The sequence below is a fragment of the Oncorhynchus tshawytscha genome, linkage group LG07, assembly GCF_018296145.1.
Source record: "Oncorhynchus tshawytscha isolate Ot180627B linkage group LG07, Otsh_v2.0, whole genome shotgun sequence".
Taxonomy (NCBI): domain Eukaryota; kingdom Metazoa; phylum Chordata; class Actinopteri; order Salmoniformes; family Salmonidae; genus Oncorhynchus; species Oncorhynchus tshawytscha.
This window is the reverse complement of record NC_056435.1, coordinates 40508597-40525333: the sequence shown is the minus strand read 5'-3', so window position 1 is coordinate 40525333 and position 16737 is coordinate 40508597. Positions and strand designations below refer to the sequence as shown.

Sequence of the window (16737 nt, the reverse complement as noted above, 5' to 3'; positions counted from 1 at the left end):
ACTCATCCTCTCAGAATCTTTCCCTCCTTCTCTCCCGCTCTCTGAAGCCTACAGCTGCTATCTGAGAGCGTCTTTCAGAAAGCATCTTGATCCTTGTCTACATAGAAACTTTCCCCATAGAGAGAATGGAAATACTCCACAGTACTATAAATCCAATCCCTTCTGTAGTAGCCTGCCTTCTTCTATAGGGCAGCTTTTACAAGAGGCTACCTAACATGCTTTGCTGAAAGTCCTTGAGTAAATTCTTGGTGCAATCCATCACTCGCTTAGCAAGGTTCGTGGACATCACTGATTTTGTTCCCCTGCTGTCACTAATGCAGGTCTGTTGTTAATTTCACTGCTTTAAAACAAACCATCTGTGTCTAACTGACAGAGCTCACTACACAGAAATACCTATGTTAACACTTTATTTGAATAGTCAGTCCATCTGTAGATGCTCTATCTATCAGTAACATTTCAACTAACTATCCTACCTTAGACTTAAGCCTAACCATACGCCTAACCTTAACCCTTACCTTGTGGCGTTCCAATCAGTAGTGGGTTTAAGAGGTTAGATCCAGTGACCTCGCATTGACGATCACAGTCTAGTATTTAGCACATTAAACTACAGAGGAGGAATCTCACCCCAGTGAGCAGACAAGCTGCCGTCCAGCTGTTTTTGGGCCACGTCCCAAACTAAACAGCTAAAACTCAGAGCCTGCCCTCCCGCTGTGCCCTCCACTTTAACCCTACATAGTGTACATACCTGGCCTGGCCCTGAAATCTACCTGGCTCTATCAATACATGTCAGCAAAGTAGGATGAAGTTGCCCCTAGATGCTGATCTTAGATGAGTTTTGCATTTAAAAACTTGAATGGTTAAGGTGAGGATTTGGGGAGGGTAGCTGAGATCTAGCTGATCCTAGATCTGTGGTTAATGGTAACTTGAACATGGAGCCTTTTACCTGTTGATGCCAGTGCTTCTCACCTGGCAAAGCCCTGGCACTAACACACACACTACACCCTTAACACCCTTAGTCCTACTGCAGACACTTTACACAACATGATCAGCACCAAGACAAATAGTGGCCTGATTGCTTCCCCATGTCCCATCTGTGTTCTGTTAGTGGTGACAGGAGAGCGCTGGAAGGTGAGGGGTTGGAGAAGGAGGTGGATGCCGACGGCTGCTTTTAAACAACGCAACTTTGCAGAGGGGGGTTTTGAAACATGCTATTGACCAGGCAGGGGCAATTACTGCTAATAGGCACTGTTGGCGGGACCGCTTTCCCCCATCAATAAACATTTTTGTTGGGACGGCCCGGAACAGTGTGGAGCAGAGCCGGAGCCAGAGAGATGCTCGCCCACAGTTCTGACATTCCAGATTGGAAGCATGCAGCATTTCAAAGCTGGTGAATAAAGAACCGTCTGACGTAACATAGGAAATCCAGGAGTGATTTTGCTTAAAAGATTGTAGCCACAGTCTGAACCAGTAAACAGTGTGTGTGAGTGTGTGTGAGTGTGTGAGTGTGTGTGTGAGTGTGTGTGCGAGTGTGTGTGTTGTAGTTTGTCGTTTACAGTGACAGTGCTTCCGAATGCAAAACAAACTGTCCACTTAGTTTGATGTTTCTTTATTCCTGACAGTCTTTGGCCCTACATCCTCTAATGTTATAACCCAGAACCAAATTGTCCCTAGACTCTGATCTAAATGCAGTTTGGGCTTTTCCCCCTCATGGTAAAGGTTAGGATTTGGGGATGGTAAGCTGATCCTAGATTTGTGCCTGAGGACCACCTCTATACATCCGGGGATGTAGGTAGGGCCACCTGATTTAGCCCATAAACTCTGATCCCTAACCCCTAACTCCTGAAACCTAACCCTCCACCTGTTTGCAGTCAGACTGCTTGTACAGGCCACAACAGCCAACTGTTCCATGACAACAATATTCTGATTCACGTTCGTACTAGTACTGAATTGTCTTAGAGCGTTTCGAGCCAACATGGTGTCCAAGAAAATGATGTATCTCAATCAGAATAAGCCCAAAGTCTCTAGGGCTCTACTCCAAACCGCAGGGTACCAATAGTGCTTGTGAGTTGGTGAAAAGTTTAGTATCTCTTTGTCTTTGTCTGTTCTGGTCTGTGTGTCTTAATTCACTTCTAGTTTTAACCATTACCTATAGGATTATCATCATGAGGAGCACTAGTGCGTTACAAATATTGAGATTGTATTTTATTCAACTCAAACTGCAACCATGACAAAAATAATCCCTCTCAACCGCTGGTATGTAAAAATGATTCCCACTCTCACTCACACTTAGGCTCTGTCATCCTTCCCTCCACTGACTCTTCACCGCCACTTACCCACAGCACCACCTTTTGGCCATCCTAAGCATAACAACAGGCTATAAAAACAGGTATTTATGCAATCATAGCCTCCGGGCTGTTCCAGTTCAAAGTTTAACTTATCACTCCCCCCCCCCAATACAGTATGTCATTTTTCTTTCTCTGTCCAGACATGCATTTAAGAAAACATGCATGCACAGCTCCTCCCCTCCCTCTCTACCCCCTCTCCCTTTACCTACCCTCTACTTTTCTCTCCCCTCTCTCTCCTCTCTCCCTCCTCTCTCTCTCATCTTTCCTGTCTCTTTCCCTCTCTCTTTCCCTCTCTCTTTGCCTCTCTCCTTGACTCTTTCCTTGCCTCTATCCTTGCCTCTCTCCTTACCTCTTTCCTTGCCTCTCTCTCCCTTCCTCCTTGAACTGTCTACAGTTTACTGCTAGGAGTCTTCCAAACAGCAGGACAATAACAACTGTTGTTGTCACCACAGATACACACTTCCATCCCTGAGCGTTTCCTGGGAGCATCTGGCTATTGTTGTCCGTATCTGCCATCTGCATGGCTTGAGAGATGCGGTCAATGGTCAGTGTGTGTAACGAGCTACCTAGTTTAAATATCTACAGTACCTCCACAGAAACATACCATTTGATTAACACTTAATAACACTTGGCTGATACGTTGGCTGATACATTGGCTGATACGTTGGCTGATACGTTGGCTGATACATTGGCTGATACGTTGGCTGATACGTTGGCTGATACGTTGGCTGATACGTTGGCTGATACGTTGGCTGATACGTTGGCTGATACGTTGGCTGATACGTTGGCTATACGTTGGCTGATACGTTGGCTGATACGTTGGCTGATACGTTGGCTGATACGTTGATACGTTGGCTAATACGTTGGCTGGTTGGCTGATACGTTGGCTGATACGTTGGCTAATACGTTGGCTGATACGTTGGCTGATACGTTGGCTAATACGTTGGCTGATACGTTGGCTGATACGTTGGCTGATACGTTGGCTGATACGTTGGCTAATACGTTGGCTGATACGTTGGCTGATACGTTGGCTGATATGTTGTCTGATATGCGCAGTAGAGAGACTGAGAGGCAGAAGGACACAGAGAAGAGCGGCTGCATCAACGACCTTCTTCAGTCGTGAGTTGCACATGTGTGTCAGGGCAGCAGCAACACAGCTAGTCTACACGCTAACCCCCAAATACTACAATATCCACGCAAGCCACGAGCCAGCCAGCCATATATCATGGGTTAGAAGATGATGAATATTATATTATGAGGTTATTATTTGAAAGGAGCATTGAAGATAAATCAATCAGTGAGGTAAATGGAGCTAGCTAACAGCAGATTTACATCAATCATCAACGTCAATGATCTGTTTATAGCCCACCCTCTTTTCCTGAAGCCAGTCATGGCTTTGGAGGCACTGTAACTAGCTTCCAATGTGTGATGATGATGAGTGAGTGTGTTGGTGCAGAAATAAATAGGCCTATGCAAAATAAAATGCTACATTTGATTTGTTATGAATTTCGAGAGCATCTGACCCCTGAAAGGTCTGTGCATGGCCCTGCCTGTGGCACGAACACACACACACGTCTCAGATAGATGCCTGACCAGGATCCTGCCTTCTCCTCTGTCTCTCCTCTGCCTCAGCCAGGCCAGATGTGGCCTCTTATCAGGAGATGGAAACTTGAGCTCTAATCATTATCATTTCCCCATGCTAGATTTATAGACCAGTTGGGATTTATAGTCCACTCCTGAACGGCTGGAATAGGAGTGGGGAGCAGAGAGAGAGACACACACACCACCATGTACTCTCTTTCCCATTATCGTGTACTATCTAGAACCTAAAAGGGTTCTTCAGCTGTCCCCATAGGAGAACCCTTTGAAGAACCCTTTCTGGTTCCAGGTAGAACCCTTTTGGTTCAGGTAGAACCGTTTTGGGTGGGAACCCAAAAGAGTTCTACCTGGAACCAAAAAAAGTGTTCCTATGGGGACAGCTGAAAACCCCTTTTGGAGCAGTTTTTCTAAGAGTTTGGGGCTAGTCCTGCAGGCTTTAGCCACCTGCAAATTACAACTTAGTACTTGAAGAGTTAAGACTATGTTCCTTCAGCCCATTGTGTGTGTGTGTGTGTGTGTGTCAGGGGGAGGGCCGTACAGCCTCTAGTAGAAAGCCTTTAATCCTGGGGCTGTCAGGCCCAAACCCGGCTTGACGTCCCATTGATGTGTAACAGAACAAAACACAGGGCCCCTCACTAAGCCCCCGACCCGGGCCCCTCAGCCCCCAGCCACCCCGACAATACCACAGAGGAGGGCATTTTTCAGCCAGTACACACACACACACACACTTAAATGCACACACACAGGCACACACACAGGGGAGGGCATTCCTCAGCCCCTCATAGCCTTGTCTTAAAGGGGAAAAGGCAACCACTAAACAACACACATTCAGAGTAAATACATTACCATACACAACACAATTTTAATTCTCAATGAAGGACTTTCCATTGGAGCAACAATATTTTTTCCCATATCATTTGTTTATAAATTCTCGACTGACAACAAAAGCCTACAATACACAGTTTATCCTTCGTTTTTTGGTAATGATAAGGTGAGAAAGTTGTACTAAAATCTAAGTAAGATATTTATTCTAAGTTATAAGTAAGTAATTTATATTATTTACAATATTCTTCACAATTCTGAACTTAGTACTGTTTAGGCATTAGCTTGGAGAAGTGTATATCTAGAACCTAATACAACAGAGGAAAAATCACACACACCCACCAACATCATCCATCCATCGTCCATCCATCGTCCTTCCATCCACACACTTCCAAATGATGTAGGACTTACAGGACTAGTGTTTATGTGTGTGTGTGTGTGTGTGTGTGTGTGTGTGTGTGTGTGTGTGTGTGTGTGTGTGTGTGTGTGTGTGTGTGTGTGTGTGTGTGTGTGTGTGTGTGTGTGTGTGTGTGTGTGTGTGTGTGTGTGTGCGTGTGTGTGTGTACATGTGTACATGTGTACATGTGTACCACTGACCATCCATTAACAACACTGCTCCACGTCTACTCTTTCATATTCATGAGACACATATTTCTCTCCCACTTTCTCTCTCTCCATCCCTCTCCCTCACACATACAGCCACCCAATCGGTACAAATTAAAAGTAGGCCTTGGGTCAATTATCACTGGAGCTGGGAGTATGCTCATAAGAGAGCAGAGAAACAATGTAGGGAGAGGTCATGGAACTGTGGTGCCATTGAGGAGGACTCAGGTAGAATAAATAGACACAAAAACACATACACTTCATCTGGGTTGAAAAGCAGCAGCGTTTTCACTGTGTGGGAAGGGGAGATAGAGAAAGAGAGAGAGAGAGACCTCTGTCTATGTTAAGCTATACTGTCTTATGTTTCCAGAAGGCCTACGCTTATGGTCCTGTGCCTTCCAAAGTGTGCACTTGTTCACTTCCTTTAAATGACTGCCATAAGAAAAAAATCCCTCAAGCCCATGTCTCCACCAATCCAATGCTTTTTTGATGTGTGGGAAATAACAAGTGTACACTTCAGGAGAAAGACGATATTAAGATAGTAAGACATTTAAACGTGTTAACCCTCGCAAGGATAACGGCCCAAGCAACATCCCTAGCCGCGTCCTCTGAGCATGCGCAGACCAGCTAGCTGGTGTGTTTCTGGACATTTTCAATCTCTCCCTATCCCAGTCTGCTGTCCCCACATGCTTCAAGATGGCCACCATTGTTCCTGTACCCTAGAATGCAAAGGTAACTAAATGACTATCACCTCGTAGCACTCACTTCTGTCAGCATTAAGTGCTTTGAGAGACTAGTCAAGGATCATATCACCTCCACCTTACCTGTCACACTAGACCCACTCCAATTTGCTTACCGCCCCAATAGGTCCACAGACGATGCAATTGCCATCACACTGCACACTGCCCTATCCCATCTGGCCAAGAGGAATACCTATGTAAGAATGCTGTTCATTGACTATAGCTGTGCATTCAACACCATAGTACCCTCCAAGCTCATCATTAAGCTTGAGGCCCTGGGTCTCAACCCCTGTGCATTTGGGTCCTGGACTTCCTGACGGGCCACCCCCAGATGGTGAAGGTAGGAAACAATATCTCCACTTTGATGATCCTCAACCCTGGGGCCCCACAATGGTGTGTGCTCAGCCCCCTCCTGTACTCCCTGTTCACCCATGACTGCGTGGCCATGCACGCCTCCAACTCAATCATCAAGTTTGCAGACGACACAACAGTAGTAGGCTTGATTACCAACAACGACGAGACAGCCTACAGGGAGGAGGTGAGGGCTCTCAGAGTGTGGTGTCAGGAAAACAACCTCTCACTCAACGTCAACAAAACAAAGGAGATAATCGTGGACTTCGGGAAACAGCAGAGGGAGCACCCCCTCTGTACAAATCACAAACAAACTGAATTGGTCCTCTCACACAGACAGTGTGGTGAAGAAGGCGCAACAGCGCCTCTTCAACCTCAGGAGGCTGAAGAAATGTGGCTTGTCACCTATAACCCTCACAACCTTTTACAGATGCACAATCGAGAGCATCCTGTCGGGCTGTATCACCGCCTGGTACGGCAACTGCACAGCACACAATCACAGGCCTCTCCAGAAGGTGATGAAGTCTGCCCAGCGCATCACCGGGGGCAAACTACCTGCCCTCCAGGACACCTACAGCACCCGATGTCACAGGAAGGTCAAATAGATCATCAAGGACAACAACCACCCAGGCCACTGCCTGTTCACTCCGCTGCCATCCAGAAGGCGAGGTCAGTACAGGTGCATCAAAGCTGGGACCGAGAGACTGAAAAACAGCTTCTATCTCAAGTCCATCAGACTGTTAAACAGCCACCACTAACACAGAGAGGCTGCTGCCTACAGACTTGAAATCATTGGCCATTTTAATAAATGGATCACTAGTCACTTTAATAAGGCCACTTTAATAATGTTTACATATGTTTACATTACTCATCTCATATGTATATTCTGTGTTTTATACCATCTATTGCATCTTGCCTATGCTGCTCTGTCATTGCTCATCCATATATTTATATTTATATATTCTTATTCCATTCTTTAGATTTGTGTGCATTAGGGAGTTGTTGTGTAATTATTAGATTTCTTGTTAGATACTGCTGCACTGTCGAAACTAGATGTACAAGCATTTCGCTACACTCGCATTAACATCTGCTAACCATGTGTATGTGACCAATACAATTTGTTTTGATATTATTGAGATGCATCCATTGACCCAGAAACAGCTTATTTTAATCCTACACAGCTCAGTCTACTTCAATTTCTCTTTCTCAACAGCCATATTGTTCTTAGTTCTGGCCTCGCACAGTTTGGTAATTTCATGAATTCATGTTCCCCCTTATTGCATCGATTGTATTGTCTTCAGCTATTATGCTGAACATTAATTAATGGCAGTATATATAACTTTATCAACAAAGTCATTTTCTAACTAATATCATGGATATTTTGGTTGGAGTCATTTATTTCACATTAGGCCATAGTCCTAGGCTACAAGTTAGGTTGGTTTCACCGTGCTCTCACACAAGCTTTTGGTTTATGAAACTTTATTTAGGACTTACTTTACATGAACTCTAAATACTATACATTTTGCAGTCATTAAAAGTCATGTTAAAATCCGCTAGCTAGCTAACCAACAACTGTAAAGATGTATTTGAGAGACAACAAGTGCTCATTGTAAAAATGTATTTATGTTTTCAATAAATATGGAAGACGGAATATAGTTTACATGTTGTCAACAATCTAAGCCAACACCTTCTGTTTTCTCCCATAATTGTGCATGTTTCGGTATTGTTGCTAAACAACCAACCCGTCTATTGAGGGGATTTGATTAATGTCCCGGGCCTGCCCCGGGTTATTGCGTTCGTTTTAGAACCGGGCTGCTTCCCGGTCGTGAGCCAGGTGCTCCGTTTTGGTTGACGGCAAAGACGGCTCAAAATAAAAGTGATGTACACTACCGTTTAAAAGTTTGGGGTCACTTAGAAATGTCCTTGTTTTTGAAAGAAAAACACATTTTTTGTCCATTAAAATAACATCAAATTGATCATAAATACAGTATATACATTGTTAATGCTGTAAATGACTATTGTAGCTGGAAACGGCAGATTTTTTTATGGAATATCTACATAGGCGTACAGAGGCCCATTATCAGCAACCATCACTCCTGTGTTCCAATGTCACGTTGTGTTAGCTAATCCAAGTTTATCATTTATAAAGGTTAATAGATCATTAGAAATCCCTTTTGCAAGTATGTTAGCACAGCTGAAAACTGTTGTCCTGATCAAAGAAGAAATAAAATTGTCCTTCTTTAGACTAGTTGAGTATATAGAGCATCAGCATTTGTGGGTTCGATTACAGGCTCAAAATGGCCAGAAACAAATAACTTTCTTCAAAAATTCATCAGTCTATTCTTGTTCTGAGAAATGAAGGCTATTCCATGCAGACATTGCCAAGAAACTGAAGATCTCATACAACGCTGTGTACTAATCCCTTTACAGAACAGCGCAAACTGGCTCTAACCAGAATAGAAAGAGGAGTGTGAGGCCCCGGTGCACAACTGAGCAAGAGGACAAGTACATTAGTGTCTAGTTTGAGAAACAGATGCTTCACAAGTCCTCAACTGGCAGCTTCATTAAATAGTACCTGCAAAACACCAGTCTCAACGTCAACTGTGAAGAGGCGACTCTGGGATGCTGGCCTTCTAGGCAGAGTTGCGAAGTTATCAGACTTGCCAATAAAAAATAAAAGATTAAGATGGGCAAAAGAACACAGACACTGAACAGAGGAACTCTGCCAAGTGTAACAAACCCTCACATTTTTTATATGCCACACCTGTTACATGTTGTGTTTATATTTTTGTTCAGTGTAAATAATAATCTTGAAGTGCAGTGTAATTTGAAATAGCTGATGAAACGTTTTAAATCGATATGGGTCTATCTGAAGAAATCATTCCGCTGATATCCTCCATGCCCGTGTCATCTTGTGGTGGTCAAGAAACTTACGCAGTCTTTGCGCTCACATTAACAATAGTTGTCTGGGCTATAATGCGACATAATTAAATACTACATTTTGGCAAGTGTTCCAGTTTAGCGTCTCGTTCTTGCCCGTTTAAAACGTTTGTTTTTTAAACTATTAGCTGCAGCTCTTGATTAAATAATTGCAATGATAATGGCCATACATTCTGCCTAGACAAAGGTCGCCTTTAGTTTTGAGGATTATTATTCAAATTCAAAACAGTAACACGTTTTAATCAAACACGCCAAAGGCACGGAGGAAGAGAGGGCATTTCTATGGTCGCACCTCTCCCGCTGCTGCTCCAGTTCCCCGGTGGATGGTGGTTCTTGCCGCAACCGGACTTGATAAACACGTTTGATGCTGGTTGTTTGCCCAATGAAACCAAGCCTTTAGTGTTCGGGGCGATAGGGACCGCATCAGAGCAAAGGATGCTTTATCCCTAACCGCTTCATTAGAGCTATCTGATTCCCACATTAGTTTATAGTAAGAAACAACTTTTATCACGCGACGTAATCAGCGGGCCCAGAAGAATAGAACACACGGACAATGTGAAGTTTTTCCATTTGTCTTACGTCTTGTTTGGGTAACAATATATGGCTCAGCACAATACCAGACTTCATCATACAGTCATACCAGCAACCATGTGGTAAATAGTGTGTTCATCTTCATTCCAAAACTCAATTTCGAAATTAGGGGATGCTTTTATCAAGAGTAGGCTATAGACCAACATAGTGTTTTATAATTCTTACTATAAGGGATTACAGTTTTCCAATGCCTATAGGCGAATTATTTTGTACAAACCACTCCATATTGTGCTTCATGTTTAAATGATCATATTATCACTATTGAAATGAATTTCGTTCAATTATTCAGAAGTTAATTTAAGCACTGGACTCAATGTAAGTTTCTTTTTTTTCCAAAGCAATAGAAAGGTTTCTTCTTAATATGAATAATTTCAAGTGCTTATTATTCGAAATTGCTCACGAAATCGGATTCATTGAGTGAATCTTTATCATGCATTAACACCGTTAGATATTACTGTGCACGTTAGGCCTATGACACTGTATATTAATGGACGGATTATCAAGAGCTGGTTATGTTCGAGGGCACGGGCTTTCAGCTTTACGCAGCTTCCACATCAATGTCATGTGTGGAGTTGGTCACAGGGGTTACCCATCCCAGTTAATAACCAGAGGATGTAACCGTTTTTAGCTTCACCAAACCACACGTATGCCTACTGGACTATGAGCGCATAGTCATTACACCTGCCTTTCAACGGCAGAAAACGTCAAGGTGAGCTCATGACATTGCAGAACTTGGAGTAAAAATAATAAAACGCTTTGTGTTGTCATTTATGGTTGACGAATTTGGTTTTGTCGTTTAATTTAATCAGTAGACTAGGAAACGTGTGATGGTTCCGTATTTTACCGTTTACATCGTCACAGTCACAGGTTGAAATAGACGAAGAAAACGTCAAAACAAGCCCGAGGCCAACGGCAGGCTAATCAGAACAATTTAGTGGGCTTTCAATTATCGGTTGCCTAGTTCAAATTCACTGAGATTTACATATACATAAATACTACATCACTCAATTGATTCTCTACGCAATTCGTTCATCGCAGTGCTCTAGGCCTATGCGTAGTATAATACCTATAGGCTACACATTGGTCTATGAGCATAACATTTTTAGTAGCCTATAGCAAAAATTATTGTCACTTAGCCTAGTATGCCTTTGCTGCATATTGTGTATTTTCACGAATAAGACAATCACGCCAACTCATTATAATGGAATCGGATGTTGTTTTACTGTACAATATATTAGGCCTACATACTATTCAATAAAAGCCACATTGACTGACTGATAGTTTTACCTAATGGCTTTTTCAGTCTGTAAACGGCTTGTAAATGGTATGATTGCCTCCCCTGGTGGTGATCTAGCAAACTACATCACAGATCGTAGCAGGCAAGTGCAGCATGCTGCACCTTTTAGCACATCTGGTTGAACTTAGTCACACACATCCTCAATTGTCAAGTCTTTGTTATACATTTCATGTGCATGTAGACCAGTTTGATTGAATGACTGCAGTTATATGTCTCTGCAAAAATTGTGAAACAATGCATTATAAACTAAATTGAATACATTATTTAAACATTAAACAGAATAAAGGTCCCAAGTCTTGTCCCTTCCTTATCCCTGTCCCTTCCCTGATCCCTGCCCCTCCCCTGATCCCTGTCCCTTCCCTGATCCCTGCCCCTCCCCTGATCCCTGTCCCTCCCCTGCAGATCCCTGTTCTTCCTCTGCAGGTCCCTGGTCATGCTCCTCCTGAGGAGTTGCTTCAGCCTCCTCAAGGAAGGTACGAAAGTGCTCTTCTGTGTTGAGCTCAGGTTTCTTCAGCAGCAGGTGACATTTTGGCAGATAGTAGGCCGCCATCAGCCCCATGTTACTGAGCAAACTAACAGATACATGAATGATGGAGCGGTCTTTGTCATTCAGACCGGTGTAGATGGGGATGAAGACCACCCAAACCACGCAGTAGGTCAGGGTGGAGAAGGTGATATCTCTGGCCAGGTTGTACTGTCGAACGCTCTTCACAGACATGAAGGTGCACATGAAGGATGTGAGGGCGAGGAGGCCATTGAAGCCCTGCATCAGGCCCAGACCTAAAATGGGTTCCACAGGGCATCGCAGGAACTTCCTCACAAAGGTCACCTTCATCTTGGCCAGGTACTGGGATAGAGAGGGCCCTTCCTGGACATAGTACCCACAGATCCCTGCCTGCACTCCACAGCAGGCCAATACTAGCAGACAGCCTCCAGGGCCTCTCAGTGTATCCAGATGAAAAGGAGCCTTGCCAGGGAATTCTGTCACGTACACAATCTGAGGGAGGACAGAGAATGAGCTACTCCAGGATTCATGATACTCTGCGTCTTCCTCGCTCATATTCATCCAAATGTCTCCTGAACTGTTGGATTTTTTTAATCAAAGAAAACCTATTTAGCTATATAATATCTCCATGATTCATGTCTGTTTTGTGTTCCACAGGTCTAGGCCTTACCTGCAGTGAGATGGCTAGGATGGTGGACAGGGTGACCGTTTGGAAAATAGAGCTGAGGGGCAGCTGCAGACGACACACCAGCTCCCCCGGCTGGCCCAGGAACAGCAGCAGGCAGGCACAGCCCCCCATCAGGCTGAGGAGGGCCACACCACCCAGGGCCCCCCCAGAGGCCCTCACCAGTGGAGACCCCCGGTGCTGCAGGAGAAGGACCCCCACAGCCCCCTGACAGACCAGCAGCACCAGCATGGCCAGCAGCAACCCCAGGGACTCAGGCTGGCTCCAGGTCAGGAAGTCAAAGGTAGGCTCGGTGCAGTTGGTGCTACGTACCAGGGACCACTGGCCATCTAGACACTGGGTACACTGGATGTCCACTTGGAGACAGAGAGGGAGCAGAGACATGGTTAGAATAATAGAATGATAGAACCAGATAAGAGTAGAAAGTCTTATAAGACCACCACTCACATCTTTCAATTTTGTCAATTTATTGGGCATTTTTTAAACACAATGTTGGCAGTGTGTGACAAAGGTGTAAAGCTGTTAGTCTGTTCATCTGTTATTTTCAGCATGTTGCTCAAGGAAAATATCAAAGAAATCTACAAAACCAAATCACAAGAGTGATGGCCTTTTTAATGCCTAGATTGATGGATGTCATTTCTGTGAGTGTGAATCACCCACTTGTGCCATTCTGGAAGGTGCCCGGTAAACATTCAATACAGTCATAGCAGCAGGAATGGAAACCTTTCACTCTGCGCACCTGGCCAGGGCCACACTCAGAGGAACAGGTAGACTCAGGGGCCTGCAGCAGAGGTGGGGTCAGAGAGGATGTGTTGGTCAACACCACAGGAGGCTGCTGAAGGGAGGACGGCTCATAATAACGGCCGGAACGGAGCGAATGGAATGGCATCAAACACACAAAAACCATGTTGTTGTTTTTTTTATACAATTCCACAAATTCCGCTCCAGCCATTACCACGAGCCAGTCCTCCCCAATTAAGGTGCCACCAACCTCCTGTGGTAAACACACTTAAATTAAGACTTTTTTAAGTCAAACATTTGAGCAGCTTTAACCAATAGTGGGGAAAATTGAGTTTGGTGCATAAAAGGAAAATGCAATCTACTCTAGCTGAAGGAACTTAGAAAAGTTACCACTTTGTGGAGCATAGCTGGCACATTAAAAAGGCTTAATCCCAGAGGTAAAAATGTGAAAAGCCAATCAAATCCAACATTATGTTTGATGAGGAGATGGGGCGGCGATTACCTTAGTACTGCCTGTATGCCATTGGATGAGGGTGTTGTTAATTGACAGGTTCTTATAGAAGGTGCCGACATCTTTGAAACTCAGACTGTTGTTTCTCCAGACCCACTGTAGTACGTTGTAGCCAATGTTTGGGTTTCCATTACTGTCAAACTCAAAATGACTTCCATTTAGACTGAAGTTGACCTTCTTCAGCACCTCCAACAGCTGCAGGGGGAGAGTGTTGTTCATTACATTTGTAAAAGTATCCTTGCACAGTCTCACATAATCATTATCTGGAGAGAAAAAAAAGTAACTGTGAGGGAGAATGTACCTGCCAGGGATAGACTTTGATTTTAGGGCCTCTAGGGCAACTATTGGCATTGCACCCGAGCAGATTGTGCAGTGCGTGTGCAACACTGTAGATGGCAGCATAGACACTGAAAGCTGACCTCAGCAGTATGGGCTCTGTCACTAGATGTACGTTGTCTGGGGACAGGTTCCAGCAGTCTGGGCACTGGTTCATACCACGGGTTGACTCTGTATCTGGTGAGGGCTGCCTGGCCCTCTCCTCTCTGATCCTGGAGAAGAGTTCACTGGTGTAGGGTGTGAGCAGGGCCAGGGTCTGGCTCTGGACTGCGAAGGCAATGATAGTGCCCACAGTGTGGATGTTTGGGAGAGTTGATACGTCTTTGTGCAGGGCCCACGCATCGCTGGCCACCCACACACCTGTCAGATTCCTCCTGATCACCTGATCACAAACAGCATGTTGGTATCGTAGCAATGGTCATTGAAATTGTTAAAATGTTTTTAAAACTATTGTAATAAATGAAATAGTTGGAAAATTGATTAAGAAACTCCAAACTTTTCACATTTTTTATAATCTATCAGATATTGACTGAATTATAGCACATGCACATTGCTACTTACAGACAAATGTTCTAATCTGAATTTAGATACTGTAAATGAGTTGCATTAATGTACTTTAAAAACAGTCAAACCAATGGCTGCATAAAGCTTTTTGAAAAGCTTGTGAGATTTTGTTTTACAATTTTGTCGGTCTCCAGAACTCTTATGTGGCTTGCTATCTCACTGACCTCAGTGAAGAAGGCTCTGGCAGGCTGGGAGAGGGAAAAGACCACCACCACTCCCACCTTGGCCTCTGCGATGCGATCCAGGATCTCTCTGACCACTGGCTGTGGGTCACGGTACATAGGGATTAACCCCTCGTAGCCCACACAGATGGAGCTCTTTGCTGCCAGGGTGGAGAACTGGCGCTGGCCCTGGCGTCCGTACTCATCCTCACTGCCCACCACGGCCACCCAGTTCCACTGGAAACTGTTCAGCAGATACACCATGGCCTCCACCTGCCTCTTGTCACTGGGCACGGTGCGCAGGAACGATGGGTACATACTCTTGTCACTGAACATGTCACTAGTTGCGAGGTAGCTGATCTACAGAGGACAGAGGGATGATGGTAATGAGACATAAGTAGCAACGGTAGATACAAAAAGCAATTATGTCTCCACTGCAGTTATATCTCACATTTGCATCTGTGTTCCACCACAGCACACAGTTCAATCAAAATCATATTCGAGGGATTGTCAAATGGACAAATCGGAAATCTTCATTTTGCATCACATTATATGAGGATGACATTGTTTGCATTGAAAGATAGCATTCCACCATGTGACCATACTAACCTGTGGTATGAGGAAGAATCCCAATAGTTTTCCTATGACTGAGACCATCTCTGAGGTGGATGGGCCGATGACAGCCGCCACACGGGTCACATAGTCTGTGTAGTTACACATGACGGCCAGCTCTCGGTTGGAGTCCTCAGTGAGGAAGAGGAGTGTGGGCTTCACGATGACGGCAGACTGCTTGCAGGTGTCGAAGATCTCATAGCCCAGCCTGATGCCAGGGAGTAGGGTGGAGTTGGCGTTGATCTCATCCACTGTGTACTTCATCACAAGGGCCATACCTAGCCCATGCTCATTAATCCTGCCAGGCGAAGCACAGACAGGGAGGGGCTGTTACTGCTGTGCTATAATTCAATAATTCAAATCATTTAAACGAATGAGAAGCAAGCACTAATTCGAATGAGATATGCAGAATCGGCTAATATGATTACAGTATGAAGACACTTGACATAGGGCAAAAATCATATTCAGCAAAAAGGATCTTGAGTTACTGTACCTGTCACAGCTAATGTTGTCCGGCTTCACTCTGTGGCTCAGGTTGCTGGTGAGCTCGTTGATGGGGAAGAGCCCCCCGAGGAGGATGTCTCCCGAAGAGTTAAACAGGTTGGTAGTGATGTTCTGGAACCATGGTGGAGAGCTCTGACTATGCCCTGCTCCTAACACCCAGCATAGAACCAGCAGTCTTAATGGCACCTCCATGCTGCTGAGGGCAGGTAGAGGCAGGCTAGGGGTCATGGCAAACATCAGAGAGAACTTAAAGCAGGCATCGGCGAATGCCAGTGTAGAAAGATGCATTGAGAGAAAGAGAGAGGGTCAGAGGGAAAGAAAAAGAAGGGACAGAGGCCAGGAGAAAGTCATTTCAAAGGTAATTTGCCATACAACCAGTAATGGAGAAACTCACCTGTACTAGTACCTTCACAGCCCAGCGAGTCGATGGGGAGAGCTGTACTCTCCGTCTGTCTGTACCTCCTGTGTCGCCTGTGTTTTGATGGGTAGTGAATAAAGTACTTCAGATCAGGCTGCCCTGTACCAGAGTACAAGTCTCACCAGAGGTGAAATCCACCTGACGCCAGAGGTGCATTTACATTTGTGGTACGCCTGAAGATGTTTGAAACAAGGCACCAACATATGGAAATTACCAGGCGACAGGTTCTTGTCAGACACTTCCAGAGTATTTTCCTGGTTGGCTGATTAGGCCTTGTCAGTATTGTGCGTGGTTACGGGAGGTTAGACGAGACAAGCACTTTAATACCACATGCCTGAACAAATTCTTACTTTCAATGACGGCCTAGGAACTGTGGGTTAACTGCCTGTTCAGGGGCAGAACAACAGATATG

The 16737-nt window shown here is 44.7% G+C and overlaps 1 protein-coding gene across 1 annotated transcript; it reads right to left on the bottom strand.

The window, feature by feature from the left end:
• Positions 1 to 11595: 11595 nt before the first annotated feature.
• On the bottom strand, positions 11596 to 16533 carry LOC112255263 (taste receptor type 1 member 3). Its single transcript, XM_024428291.2, has 9 exons — positions 16302 to 16533; positions 15897 to 16124; positions 15401 to 15701; positions 14795 to 15151; positions 14032 to 14448; positions 13722 to 13925; positions 13139 to 13259; positions 12464 to 12834; positions 11596 to 12285 (listed from the first exon to the last, which is right to left on the bottom strand). Exons 2-9 carry the CDS (start codon positions 16097 to 16099, stop codon positions 11596 to 11598), a joined length of 2664 nt encoding a protein of 887 aa, XP_024284059.1. The 5' UTR covers positions 16100 to 16124; positions 16302 to 16533.
• Between the last annotated feature and the right edge of the window lie 204 nt (positions 16534 to 16737).

Bases quoted from the DNA above. Each gene is read 5' to 3' on its own strand.
- LOC112255263 (XM_024428291.2), bottom strand. From the start codon at position 16,099: ATGGAGGTGCCATTAAGACTGCTGGTTCTATGCTGGGTGTTAGGAGCA. The intron at 13,926-14,031 runs GTACATTCTCCC...CTCCCCCTGCAG, and splicing joins TCAAAGTCTATCCCTGGCAG to CTGTTGGAGGTGCTGAAGAA. The intron at 13,260-13,721 runs GTAATCGCCGCC...CCTCTGCTGCAG, and splicing joins GGCATACAGGCAGTACTAAG to GCCCCTGAGTCTACCTGTTC.